Source organism: Microtus oregoni, unplaced genomic scaffold (assembly GCF_018167655.1).
Source record: "Microtus oregoni isolate MIOR12 unplaced genomic scaffold, Mior012 000016F_ref0000370, whole genome shotgun sequence".
Classification (NCBI taxonomy): domain Eukaryota; kingdom Metazoa; phylum Chordata; class Mammalia; order Rodentia; family Cricetidae; genus Microtus; species Microtus oregoni.
This window is the reverse complement of record NW_024543075.1, coordinates 26,932,426-26,945,885: the sequence shown is the minus strand read 5'-3', so window position 1 is coordinate 26,945,885 and position 13,460 is coordinate 26,932,426. Positions and strand designations below refer to the sequence as shown.

The window sequence follows — 13,460 nt, the reverse complement described above, 5'->3', positions numbered from 1 at the left end:
TTCCTCAGAACTCTGGCACAAGAGAACTTGCCACATACTCTCTTCCTTCAGAGCTTTCACTCCCAATAATGGTTGCCAAAATTAAGCTACATACATTGCCTTTTGTCTTTCAAGACACGGTTTATCTTTGCAGCCCCAGCTATCCTGGAACGCTCTGTAAGACCGGGCTAGCCTCAAACTCAAGGGATCCACTACCTTCGCCTCCCCTAGATTAAAGGCATTATTTTTTTCCCCCTCCAAGACATGGTTTCTTCTCTGTGTAGCCCTAGCTGTCCAGGAATTCACTCTATAGACCAGGCTGGCCTCGAACTCAAAGATCCACGGGCTCTGCCTCCAGATTGCTGGAATTAAAGCCATGCGCCACACACCCCCAGGCACGGATTATCTAAAAACTTTACTAATGAAATAAAATTGTCTCTGTTCAAAAGCAAGTAAAATATTTTTGAGAATTAAACATTTTTAATTTTGGGAGAGAACAGAAAAAAACTCTGTACCAAAACAAATTATCTGGGATCCACTTCAATAAATTCAGAACTTAAATACTGTATCTTTTAAGACTTGAACCTTTATTTTTTGAAAAACAGGTATTTCATACAATCTTTACCATGTTAATGCAAAGTAGGCATGTGTTTTTTATTTTCCAAAAGATGCATCATGGACATTTTCAGGAAGCTGGTGTGATTTATTCAACTTTTAAATCTTAAATACAAGCACGAAATTATATCCATCAGGAGGCATTACAACTTAAAAAAAAAAAGGAAAAGAAAAAAGAAAACATTATTCTGTACAATGTTACCAGGACACGGAAGATTCAGCTCAACTCAACTTGCTCTAAGGGTATTTATAAACAACAACAAAAAAAAACAAACATGAAATGTGATGTGGCTGCCACCAAGGGACTTGTAAAACTAGAAAAATAAGCAACACAGTAATCTGAAACAGGAGCTGAATCAAACATCAGGAAAAGGGAAAACAACCACTGTTAATCAGCCTGTTTGGGGAGGGATCTGTTTCAGAACAACATCCAGTTCTTTACCTTCTTCAAACACCCAGCTGATTTTGAACTTTTAACATTAGCACTAGAATTTCTCAGGGCCCCATTTCTCAAGGGTTCTCTACATGGTGGCCCTTTTTAACCCAAGCTCAATCTGTTCTTTTTAAATAATAATGTAATCCAGGCCCAAAAGCAGGCAAAGTACAGTGAACTGCCTTCTCTTGAATCTTAGCAGAGCGCTGTGATTCTCACTAATACCTCTGAGAAGATCTTCCTATCCTACCCAGATCATTGAAGATGAGGACTTCAGTGACTAGTGCTTTTTGCCTCCTTGATTTGTGGGGGAGGGTTCTAAATTACTGGCATTTTATAAATTTAACGAGATATAAAACAATGTTTTCATACTCATCCGAACACGTGAAAAAATGCTTCAGTATGCTAGTTGTAAGAGCGAGGATGTATGTAGCTCAGGAAGAGCGCTTGCCTAGAATGTGCAAGGTTCCATCCCTGCACTGCAGGTAATCCAGCTAACAGCAGCACAGCACTGACATCTGCTGTATGAATAGGAGTCACAGGCTAGTTGTAGGTGTATTCATTACTAAGAAAAGAATTGGGAGAAAAGAAGAACCAGCTCCTTTGATTTTAGTACTGCACAAGTAAGCCCCCGAGTATCTACAAAAAGGTGGAGGGAAATAGGCCAGGAAGACTCTGATTTAAAGTACTGCCTATAATACCCCAGATTAAAAAGGACCTAAGACTGAACATCAACTTTAATATTTGGCTGTACTTGCATTGCCCTGCTTGGCATTTTATTAAATGGCTCTTTCCTTAAATTTCACACATCGGAACAACCACAATTAAACAAAAAACAATGCAGATAACACCGAACATTGAACAATATTAAGAAAACTATTAACTAAGCTTAGGTAACAGAGGCAAGTGTTAAGGGCAAAGTGAAGGGAATTTTTTTTCTTTGTATTACAAACTCTCACCCTGAACTTGGAATTTGAACGCTGAATCAGTGATCTAAGAAAGTAGATCAAGACTTATCATTTTCACACAGAAATCTCATACCTATTTATAAAAAAAACAAAAAAAAAAACAAAAAAAAAAACAAAACCCTCACCACCACCACCACCATCAAAAAGTATCTAGCCATCTGTGTGATCAGCTCCATGACCAGAAACAGAAACTAAAAGACACTTTGGTAAAGGAAGAAACAGTTTTGTAAGTACTAACTTAGGCCTCCACAGTTTGGTAGCGAAATCAACTAAAACCAGACTAGCTAATTAAAGACAAAATACATTTCAAGGGTACTCTGAATTAGAAGAGGTTGTTTGTATGGTTGTTCTGTACCCCCTGAATGTTAAAGGATGGGGAGAAGAAAGATAGGCAATAAGGAGTAGAAGGGTAAGGAGTAAGGAGAAAAAGGTTGGGGAAAAAGAGAAAATATCCCTGGTTTTCCACAGGTATTTTGTCATCAAAAGACATGTGACTTCAAAACTACAGCACTCTACATGATTTAAGACATTCCCCCAATGGCCCTATTTTTTCCACTTGAGACTTCTTACAGAAGTTCAACCTGGCAAGGCTATCTGCACAGGAAGCCAAACCATACAGATGAGGGTTCTGTCCAGAGCACAGTGAGCAGCAAGCCTTGAAGTCCTTGGTTGCTCTTATCTGTCCTATATAACCAAGAACTACTCTTCTCTCAGGATCAGTTTAAAACAGATAGGTTGGATAATCCATCAGAGGCACATTTTTTTTGGTTTTTTTTTTTTAAGCTGTCATATTTTTGCTTGGATTAAGTTGCCAGGTACTTCTGATGCCCAAAATCATGAGAAATAAAATTCACCTACTACCAAAGCGGAAGACATTTCTGACCACTACCACAAACTACAGGGTATGTGAGTATGAACTGGTTTTATCATTATGATAAAAGCTCTTCCCGGCATGAAGCATCACTGAAAATGACAAGTCGAGAGAACAAAAGTTACTAAAGTACTGTTGCTCTCAATGCCTCTAGGGAAGAAAGCAGCATGCAAAATACAGTATGGCATCAATAATCCAGCTAGGCTGTTTTGTGAAAATAAGGCTCAAAATCAACAAAATCAAATGCAATGTGCTAAGTTCCTTGTCATTGGACACATGGAAATTCAAAACAGCATCTTCCAATACTCATAATTAAGAAAGTGCTGACACTGGCATCCATCTCGTGAGGATTAAACTCGTAGGAAGCAGAGAAGAGCCCAGAGCCACGTGGAGTGTTTCCATAGGCCCTTTCAGGCTTGTGCACAGAGGCTGGCAAATTAAGTGACCACTGCACTAGTTGCTAAAATGCTGGGAAAACAGACTCAAAATACTGTGTGTTGTTCTGTGTTGATATGTGATTTTTAGCTCTATTATGGTCTCAACTTCTATCAAGGATCAGCAGTGAGTACTGAACATGCTAAACTGAAAGATGTCATGATCATGACTCACTACACTAGTTACTCAACAGTAAGCTATAAACAAATGCTGAAAAGTAAACAGAACCCTCACAGACCACCAGCTGAACTAAAAGATACTGGTGGGCATCACTTCTCAAGCTCCCAAATGCCAGGTAAGCTAAAGCACTTTTAATTTACATCTTAAATGTAAAATAAAAAAATTACGCTTTGTAAATTAAAAGTATCAAATGAGAAAACTGAATTAAAAAACATTTCACTCTACCTCCTCCAGAACACTTTATTGTGAACCTGTCATCAACAATGCAAACTCCAATAGGTTCTCTATCCTGGTTGTTTAAAAGGTAAAAGATTACATCAGATCAGCTACTTTCTATGAAAGAAACTACAGCAATCACAGAAGAGGGAAAATTTGAATGACCTCCAAAAAATGCACACTGTAAGCAGAGGGGAGTGCAACATGAAATCAGTGTCTGTTAGACTCATTACATTTGGATGCACAGTGACAATTCTGGAAACTGTACATGATAAGAGTCACAGATATGACTGAAATAACCAGAGTTACATCTTGTATGTGATGATCGGACCTTTAAACAATCCTTAAATTTTCCATGTTTTCATTGGATTTGGAGAAGCTCCTGTTTCAGTCTCCAAATGTGGTAACGAAAGTTTATGAAGTGTAAGGATTGAAATAAAAATGAGTCTGACAGCTGGCTAATCTACCAGAGCGGGTCAATGAGGAGCTGGGGAACAGGGAAACTGATGGGGAGGAGTGGGATCCATGGGTGCTTTTCCCTTCATTTCAGAAGTCAGTTCTCTTCCAATGTAGTGTCTGTTACATTGCTCTCCTTTTTTTTTTTTTCAGTCCATTTCTGAAATTCATAACAGCATAGCCTTTTGGTACTTACTGGTCAACCCAACCAGTACTGTTGCCAAGCAACAAGTGTTTCTCGAGAATCTGAATGCATCAACTCTTCTGTGGCTGTGAGTTCTTCGCGGCTCCCCGTTTTCTCTTGTTTCTGAGCGGGGTTTGTTTTCCTGGATTGTACACACAGGGTCAGGTGGAATGGAGTTCCAAGTCACTCTGTGCTCCGCAGCATCCCGATTTCTTTCTCACATAACCTCCTGACACGTTTGCAGCTGTTCTGTGGCAGAAAGACAATCTCCGTGTGCAGGCAGTGAGCTTGCTTTCTTCACCTTTGACCCTGGCCATGGTGTTGGGCGTATCCCTGAGTGCAGCTGTCCTGCAGGATTCACTTCCTAGTACACCGAGATTTCCTAGGTTTCCTCAGAGTAAGCCCCCAGTTGCATCACCACCGACTGTGATGTGGCTTTGGATGCCTGAGGCTGAGTTGATTCTGGTGGATGTCTGACCTCGCTTAACCACACTCATCTACTGTGTTGCCATTCACACCCAGGCTGTCCAACCTTCATACAGCTGAGCCAAGTTATCTAGATTAGTTGCTTCCTTAATGACATAGTCAACCTGTGAACATAGGTAGGAGAGAAGTGAAACCACTGAGAACTTGCAAGGTCAGTTTATATTCAAATTGTGTAAGTTGTCTCCAAGTAAGCGCTAATCAACCCAATCACCCAAAGAAAGATTTGGCTGAAACATGGTAAAAAGGTGATGTTCTCCATGACCACAGAGGATCCACAGGCTGAGTGTCTTAGGAAAGTCAGAAGCCTTAGAGAAGTATAGCGCTCATAAGCAGCCTGCCTACCCATCCCCCACCATTATTTGTTCTCAGGGTTATACCATGAAATGTTATTACGTGTAGAACAAAACAATGACAAAAGTGAGTGCAAGAAATAGTCTAGGTAAGAGTATGACTAGCTACACTTTCCTGTAACTTTGAACAGCTCAGTGGTAAAGTACCTGCCTAGTGCCTGTAAAGATCTATGTTCAATTCCCAGCACCTAGGAGTAGGAGGATGCCATACAGACACACACAACTAATAATAGGGAAAAAATATGGACAAGAACACATATTCGTGTGACATATTCGTGGGATTAAAGAGTCTACACCTCCAAAAACTGTCGTCATCCTCTATCTGAAACTTTCAGAATCTTAAAAGTAAGAATTAACTTGAGTTTGGTGGATGATTAGAGCAGTCATATATCTTAAATTTCTTTTTTTTTTTTTTTTTGGGGGGGGGGGGTTTCTCTGTGGCTTTGGAGCCTGTCCTGGATCTAGTTCTTATAGACCAGGCTGGCCTTGACCTCAGAGATCTGCCTGCCTCTGCCTCCCGGGTGCTCAGATTAAAGGTGTACACCACCACTGTCCGGCACACCTTAAATTTCTATGGAAGACGTTGCCTAAAAGGAAAGTCCTAAGTAGTGAAGAGTCAAGTCATGAGCATTTGACAACTCGAGAACAATGTTACTAATAACCTTCTGACTCCTGAATGTAGGTTTAGGGGCTGATTCCTCATTTTGTTACAGAAAAACAAGAGAAAGAGTAAGAGACTGTGCATGAGCACAGCAGAGGACATAAGGAGGTCAGAGGACAACTTGAGTGAATTGGCTTTCTGTATTCCACCATGTGAAACCAAGGATTGAAGTTAGGTAATCAAGCTTTTGTGGCAAGTACCCTTACCCACTGAGCCGTTCCGCTAGCCCGAGGGCCTTATTTCTTGATTAAATAAGGAAACGGGTAAATGAGATCCTTGAACCTACCAGCAGCACTATAACAGTTTAAGCTTAAAAAATAGTCACCTGCTCAGCAACTGACATCCTCCTGTTTGGATCAACATCTCGACCCTCTAGCTTGGCTTTCACTCTCTTCCACACACTCACTGCATAGGAATTTCTCTCTTGTACAGCTATAAAGCAAAAACACATATTAGTCAAGCCAATCTTTATTTAATATAGAATTATAAGGCATCCATATTCTAGCTGATTACCTTTCCCTGTTTTAGGATCTCTGACAGCCTTTTTGGGACTACAAGCAATGCTCTTGCCAGTTCCTGGGATGGTGCTTGGTGGAGTATCTGCTGATGTAGCCAGATTTTTCTGAATCAGTTTTTTAGCATTCTGAGACATGACATCAGGCTGAGTCTTCTGGCCAGTGTTACTCCGGACAGCTACAGAGAAAGAATTGGTGGCTCAATTTGCATGCAAACAGAAACGGGTGGGGGTGGCAGCAGCACACAAACAAGGAGATGGCCGATAGCAAGTACTCCACAGTACTCAACCTTGAAAAGTTTATGGTGGTAAAAGTCCTTATCCCTTGACATAACAATTATGTTCCTAAAAATACAATTTCTCAACAGTGGGATTCTCAATAGATGAATCTGAACAACATAACGATCTTCACTACACAATGATAAACAGTGGCAGTCAATACTTCGAGCAACTAGGGCATTAAAAGCCAGAGTGCAATTGTAATTCCAGTGCAAGGAAGGCAGACAGTGGATCTCTAGGGCTCACTGGTCAGCCAATCTGTGAACCCAGGTAAGGTGCAGTGAGAGACCTTGCCTCAACAAACAAGGTACAGGGCTGGAGAGATGGCTCACCAATTAAAAACACTGGCTAATTTTCCAGAGGTCCTGGGCTCAAATCCCAGCACCCACATGGCATCTCATAAATGTAACTGTCTAGTTCCAGAGGATCCAATACCTTCTTCCTGCCTTCCCTGGCAATGTAGGCAGACAAACACTAAAAATTAAAACCTTTTAAAAAAAAGTCGGGCAGTGGTAGAGAACACCTTTAATCCCAGCACTCGGGAGGCAGAGGCAGGCAGATCTCAAGGACTTCAAGGCTAGTCTGGTCTACATGATTTAGTTCCAAGATGCAAAAGGCTGTTACACAGAGAAACCATGTCTCAAAAAAACACTCTCCCCTCCAAAAAAAGAAAACCACACCCACCCACCAATGTGCATGCACACACACACACACACACACACACACACACACACACGTACACCACAAAGAGTGTTCCTTAATGATTGGGGCTGGGAAACACAGTTGAGCAGTTTAGAGTACTTGCTGCTCTTATAGGTGTTCTTGTTCAACTCCCAACATCCATCCACACAGTGGCTTAAAACTATTGGTAAATTGAGCTCTAGGATAGTTGACTGACACTCTCTTCTGAACTCTTGAGGGCACAAGGCACCTATATGGTGCACAATGCAGGCAAACTATTCATACATTAAATTTAAAAATCATAAAGGCAGAAAAAAAAGCTTCCTCATCACCCTCCTAAACCACCCTCCCAACCAATCTCAATCCCTCTGCAACTCTGTCCACTACAGAATGGCTCTCTACCAGAGACATTACAGTCACTACACATACTGGGACCCATGTCAGCGCACCACTCGACCTCATGGTCAGAATTTCTTCTTGCAGTAGATGGTTAATTAGCACAGAGACCCACAACTTAACATTAGAAACTTTAGAACACTGAACCCTAAATGGGATATCTGTAACACACTTTTCCCTTCAAGACTCAACAATCTATGTAGAAGCAGAAAGATTTTAAAAGCCAGAGGTGGTGGATGACTCCAAGTCAACAGCATTTTCCAGACACAACAAGGCTGATAAAACAGATTATTTCATGTGGTTTTTTTCTTCTTTTTTCTGTGTGTATTTTGTTTGTGCTTCTAAGACAGGGTTTATTCATGTAGCCCTGGTCATCCTGGAACTTTGTAGACCCGTCTGGCCTTGAACTCAGAGATCTGCCTACCTCTGCCTCCTGAGTGTTAGAATTTTGTTTTTTAAAAAGAGAAAAAAAAAATTAAGACATTGGGAAGGAAGGAAGAAAGGGAGGGAGAGAAGGAGGGAGGGAAGAAATAAATAAATAAACAAACAAACAAACAAATAAATAAATAAATCTGGGGGAAGTTGGAGTAGGAGAAAGACCATGGCCAAAATATACTGGAGCAGAAGCAGCAGCAGCAAGGCTGATGGCTAAAACTTAAATCCAGTTCCCAGAAGGCAGATGCAGGCGAATCTCTGTGTGTGTTCTAGGCCAACCAGGCTTAGCAGTGAGATGCTATCTTTTAAAAATAAAAAGTATCCTAAGTATTGGGTTGAAGAGATGATTTATCAGTTAAGAGCACTGACTGCTCTTCCAGAGAACCCAGGTTCAATTCCCAGAACCCACATGGCAACTCACAACTGTTTGTAACTACAGTTCCAGGGGACCTGACACCGTCATGTAGACATACATGCAGCCAAGAAACCAATGCACATAAAAAGGATGGATGGATGCATGGATGGATAGATGGATGGATGGATGAAGATGTCAACATAGCTTGATATACTTTTAGGACATTAATTAATTTTACATTAAGCCATTACCAATTTAACATTAACTGGGAAAATCCAACAGAAAACCACACTCACAAAATGATCTATTGTGAATATATTATTATTTAAAAAATGTAGAAAAAAAGCCAGGTGGTGGTGGTGCACGCCTATAATCCCAGGACTCGGGAGGCAGAGGCAGGTCGATCTCTGAGTTTGAGGCCAGTCTGGTATACAGAATGAGTTCCCGGAGAGCCAGTTCTCTCCCACAGAAAAACCTTGTCTCAAAAACAACAGATAAATAAAATAAAAGAAGAAAGGAGGGGGAAAACCCTACAGATGCACACAGTAGCTTTCATGGCTTACTTTGAAATGAAAGATTCCAAACAGATTTTTCTATTCTAATTCTACTCTTTTTTTTTTTTTTTTTTTTTTTTTTGGTTTTTCGAGACAGGGTTTCTCTGTGGTTTTGGAGCCTGTCCTGGAACTAGCTCTTGTAGACCAGGCTGGTCTCGAACTCATAAAGATCCGCCTGCCTCTGCCTCCCAAGTGCTGGGATTAAAGGCGTGCACCACCACCACCCGGCATCTAATTCTACTCTTTAGAATAATTCTATTCTAAAGTACCAACAAGAAAAAAAAGTTAGATCTTAAAATTAAGTCTGAAGTCGACTTCAGAAGTATGTAGTAGACACCTTCAACTACAGACACTTGGGAAGCAGAGGGATCTCCAAGAGTTCAAGAGCAGTCTAGTCCACATACTAAGTTCCAGGACAGTCACAGCAATGTAGAGATCAAAATAAATAAAAAGTGAAGAAGTAAGTAAGTAAATAAAAAAGAAGAAAGTCTGAGACCATTTAAGTCCCAGATTTGCAAGCCTCCTGCCTTGGCCTCCCAAGGACTGGGATTATAGGAGTACACCACCATACTTGGCCTTAGTTATTCTTTATAAGGAAAATCAATCCATTTATTTTAAATTCAGAACAATATAAAATTCTTATTTTAAATATAAAACAATATTAAATTCTATTACATTTGCTGATTGTTTTCTTTTTCAGTTTGGTTTGTTTGTAAAGATTTCATTGGATTTTGTGTGTGTGCGAGTGTGGGTGTGCACGTGCCTGCGCACCCAAAGAGAGCAGAGTGGGTACTGGATCTCTTGGAACTGGAGTTACAGGAAATTTTGAGTTAGGAACTGCTCCCATTTTCTGCAAGAATGGTAAGCACTCACTAGTCTTTTGTCTTGGTTTTTTGTTTGTTTGTTTTGAGACAGTCTTACTATTAGGTCAGACTGGTCTTAAACTCACAATCTTTTGCCTCACTCTCTCCAGTACAGACATTAGAAGCATGTACAACCAGGCCTAGCTCTTAAGATAAAATCTTTCTTTTTTTCGAGACAAGGTTTCTCTGTATAGACCTGGCTGGCCTTGAATTCAGAGATCCTACCTCTGCCTCCAGAGTTCTGGGATTAGGCATGTGCCACCAACACCACCCAGCTAAAATAAACTTTTAAACCACCACCATGCTTAAAGAGTATTTTACAATACATGTATTTCTGTTATTTAAGTTCTTTTAATGATAATTATTGAGCCTGGTTATATGATAGTGTTAAAGACTCCTTTAAAAGGTAGTGACTATAAACACAACAGACCTTCACCCATCCCTAAGCACCTAAACCTGTATGTATAAACTGTCAACGTATGAAGATTGGCCTCTTTCATACCTGCAGCAAAGGATGGCTGGTAAGTAGCAGATGATGTTGGACTTGAACATTCGTTTGCTGCGTCGGTGACTAAGGGTGATGCAAAACTCACTAAATTATTATAGATACTGAAATACAAAATTTATGAAACATTTATTTATGAAATGTTTTTATCAGGTAACTATTTACAAATACATCAGTAAACACTTAGGCTTTGCTTCTACGTCATAAGAGTTGACCCTTACCTCTGGCTTTGTGTCTTCAGTTCTTTCAAGGTTGGAGTGATTTCCTGCAGCATTTCAACATGTTCTTGACTTCGAACTTGACCCATGGCCTGGACTAACGTGAACAAAACTGTCTGAATGTTGTCTTGCCATGATTTGTATTCAGCCAGGAACTGTCTGACACTACTCTCATAGGGGATATCTTCAGCATCTGCCAGAGCAGCCTCTTCATCCTGCCACCAATACACAATCCATTAGTAACAGACTTGTTTGTTCAAGCAATTCCTCTCAAGACAGTCAGTCACCTTGTGATCAAGAGGTAATAAATGATCTAAATGTCACTGTGTTTGATCTGCCTATTATATGTCAGTTTCTTATATTTACAGGATCTTTATTTCTAGTACCAAATAAAAAGAAATATCAAAATGATGAAGTACTTTAGTCTTTTTAGGGAATGGACTTTCTTATTAATCATGCTAAGTAGGGCACTGGAAGAAGAGACAGTAGTTAATTCACTTCGGAGAAAAGCTTTATTTGTTTGGAGACACAAGTGGGGAAGAAGAAACTAAAAACCAAAATAGCTGTTCTATTGGACACTAACTTTATCTATTTAAGCCTCAGATTCTCTTTGTACAAAAATCATGTCTGCTTTAGAAAAAAAAAACAGTTGCTGAAAACACATTCTGACCTAGTTACAAACAAGTTGCAAGATGTAAATTGAGAAGTTATTTTTTTATTACAAAGTGTCACATCTTTACACAAAGATATGACCTATAAGGTCTTGAATCAGGAAACTATGTCAGTGAGATGCATTACCTTAGCCATGGCTTTCAGGAGATGCTTGACATCCCCAAGCTGCCGGTTATGACCTGTGAGCACAGTCTTTACACTGTCCACTAAGCTCTGGATGGTCTCACAGACTGTCTCTATCTGTTGCTCCTTCTCTGTCTGAACAGCCCTCTGGGTGGACATATCCTGGGTCAACTGTTTGTGTGCTGACAGAAGCCACTCAGAACTGCCAATGGGATGTTCAAGAGTCGTGTCCTAAATAGAATAAGCATTAATTGGAACAATTTGTTATATTAGTCTTAAATAATCACAACTTTAATTTGTGCTGCTGGCCTTATTATTTTTAATACTTCTAGTTAGTTACTCCCACAGGACTTACCACTCTCTGTAACAAACGAAGCTCTAACTCAGAGACTGAACTGTTGAACTGTGACGCAAATGAACACATCTGCTGACATCTTTTGATTAGTTCAAATAAGGTGGCATCCAGGCTTAGGGCTTCTGCAGTTCTTGTTCGTAGACTTTCAAAATGAATGATGTTGCTGCAGAGAAAAGTGACCTGTGAAGAGAGAACCCACACAGGGTGGGGAAGGAGACCGATGATGTGAAAAACAACACTACCTATGCATTTTAGAATCTGAATGAGAACTGTTTCTGAGAACATAAGACTCTTATGAAAACACACCAATTATTTACAAAGGCTGTTAAGTAGTACACATCAGTATTCCTAGATCTGAAATAGCAAAAACCACCTAAACACAAAATTCTAATGCTTCCATCATCTTAAAACAATCACGGTAGGTTCAGGATGCAGTACCTGGTTTGCTCTCTGGCTCTCTTTGAGAACAAGATTTCTTCTTTCAGCTATTGTTGCTTCAAAATCTTGGAGTACTGGTGCCAGTGCAGGATTGGCACCACCTGCCCACTTCAGCCGCTGCTCAATACTTGCTTCAAGGGCTGCTAGTTTCTCCTGTAAAAGTCAGCATAATCCCTGAGCCGTATCACACTCTCCACTCTATGTTAAGCATTTTATGATCAGTCAGAGTCAGAAGAAGCAAGGGCGGGCATGCTTAATTTAGAAAACACCTCAAACACCTTTGTTTTGAAGTTAACTTTTTTTTTTACTTTATTTTTTTATTTTATGTACATTGTTGTTTTGCCTGCATGTATGTCTATGTAAGAGTGTCAGATTTTGGAGTAATAGTTGTGAGCTGGGAATTGAACCTGGGTCTTCTGGAAGAGCAGTCAGTGCTCTCAACCCCTGCACAATTTTTCCAGCCCATTCACTCTGATTTTACTTGTATATTTAAGGGTCAAAGCTATCGGGAAGAAAAGATTTTTAATTTCCTTGTATTTTTTTTTGGGGGGGGGGGTCCGAGACAAGATTTCTCTGTAGCTTTGGAGCCTGTCATGGAACTAGCTCTTGTAGACCAGGCTGGCCTTGAACTCAGATCTGCCTGCCTCTGTCTCCTGAGTGCTGGGATTAAAGGTGTGCACCACCACCACCCAGCAATTTATTTTCTTGACACCTATAGCACTTTCATGTTCTTAGGATTTTTTTTCAGTGTTTATTACTGTCGTTTTTTTTTTAAAGTTTTTAAAAAATTAAATACGAACAGTTTCCAGGATAGCCTGGGCTACAGGGTAAGAACCTGTCTCCTCTATGCCAAAATGAGGAGAGAAAAAAAAGTCCAAACATTGCTGGAGATGTATGAAACTGAGGAGTAACCTCTGTTGTCTAGCAAGTATGAGACCCTATGTTCAATTCTTAGCACAAGAAAAATAAGTTTAAGAATTAAAAAAAGGAGGGAGGGAAGGAGGGAGAGAGGGAGAAAAAATGGTTGGGGACATAGTTCAAAGTTCAACTGGCAGACTGCTGGCCAACTTCAAAGAACTAAGATCAAAAGGTTTCACCTCAAAAATTTAAAATACAGCCAGTCAGTGGCACACACCTCTAATCCCAGCACCAGACCTCTGAGGTTTGTTTGTTTGTTTGTTTTTTGGTTTTTTTTTTTTTTTGGGTTTTTCGAGACAGGGTTTCTCTGTAGCTTTGGT

At 40.2% G+C, this 13,460-nt stretch overlaps 1 protein-coding gene across 2 annotated transcripts in view; it reads right to left on the bottom strand.

Annotated features, from left to right (window-relative positions):
• Positions 1-545: 545 nt before the first annotated feature.
• The window catches only part of Smg1 (SMG1 nonsense mediated mRNA decay associated PI3K related kinase), a 103,765-nt gene continuing 90,850 nt past the window's right edge, over positions 546-13,460 (bottom strand). For both annotated transcript variants that reach the window (XM_041665966.1, XM_041665965.1), the window contains 8 exons: positions 12,223-12,375; positions 11,785-11,964; positions 11,433-11,660; positions 10,638-10,849; positions 10,414-10,520; positions 6,348-6,527; positions 6,160-6,266; positions 546-4,927 (listed from right to left, as the gene is read on the bottom strand). In XM_041665966.1, the coding sequence (XP_041521900.1) occupies positions 4,850-4,927; positions 6,160-6,266; positions 6,348-6,527; positions 10,414-10,520; positions 10,638-10,849; positions 11,433-11,660; positions 11,785-11,964; positions 12,223-12,375 (1,245 nt within the window). In that variant the 3' untranslated portion in view covers positions 546-4,849. The remainder of the gene's footprint in view (positions 4,928-6,159; positions 6,267-6,347; positions 6,528-10,413; positions 10,521-10,637; positions 10,850-11,432; positions 11,661-11,784; positions 11,965-12,222; positions 12,376-13,460) is intronic.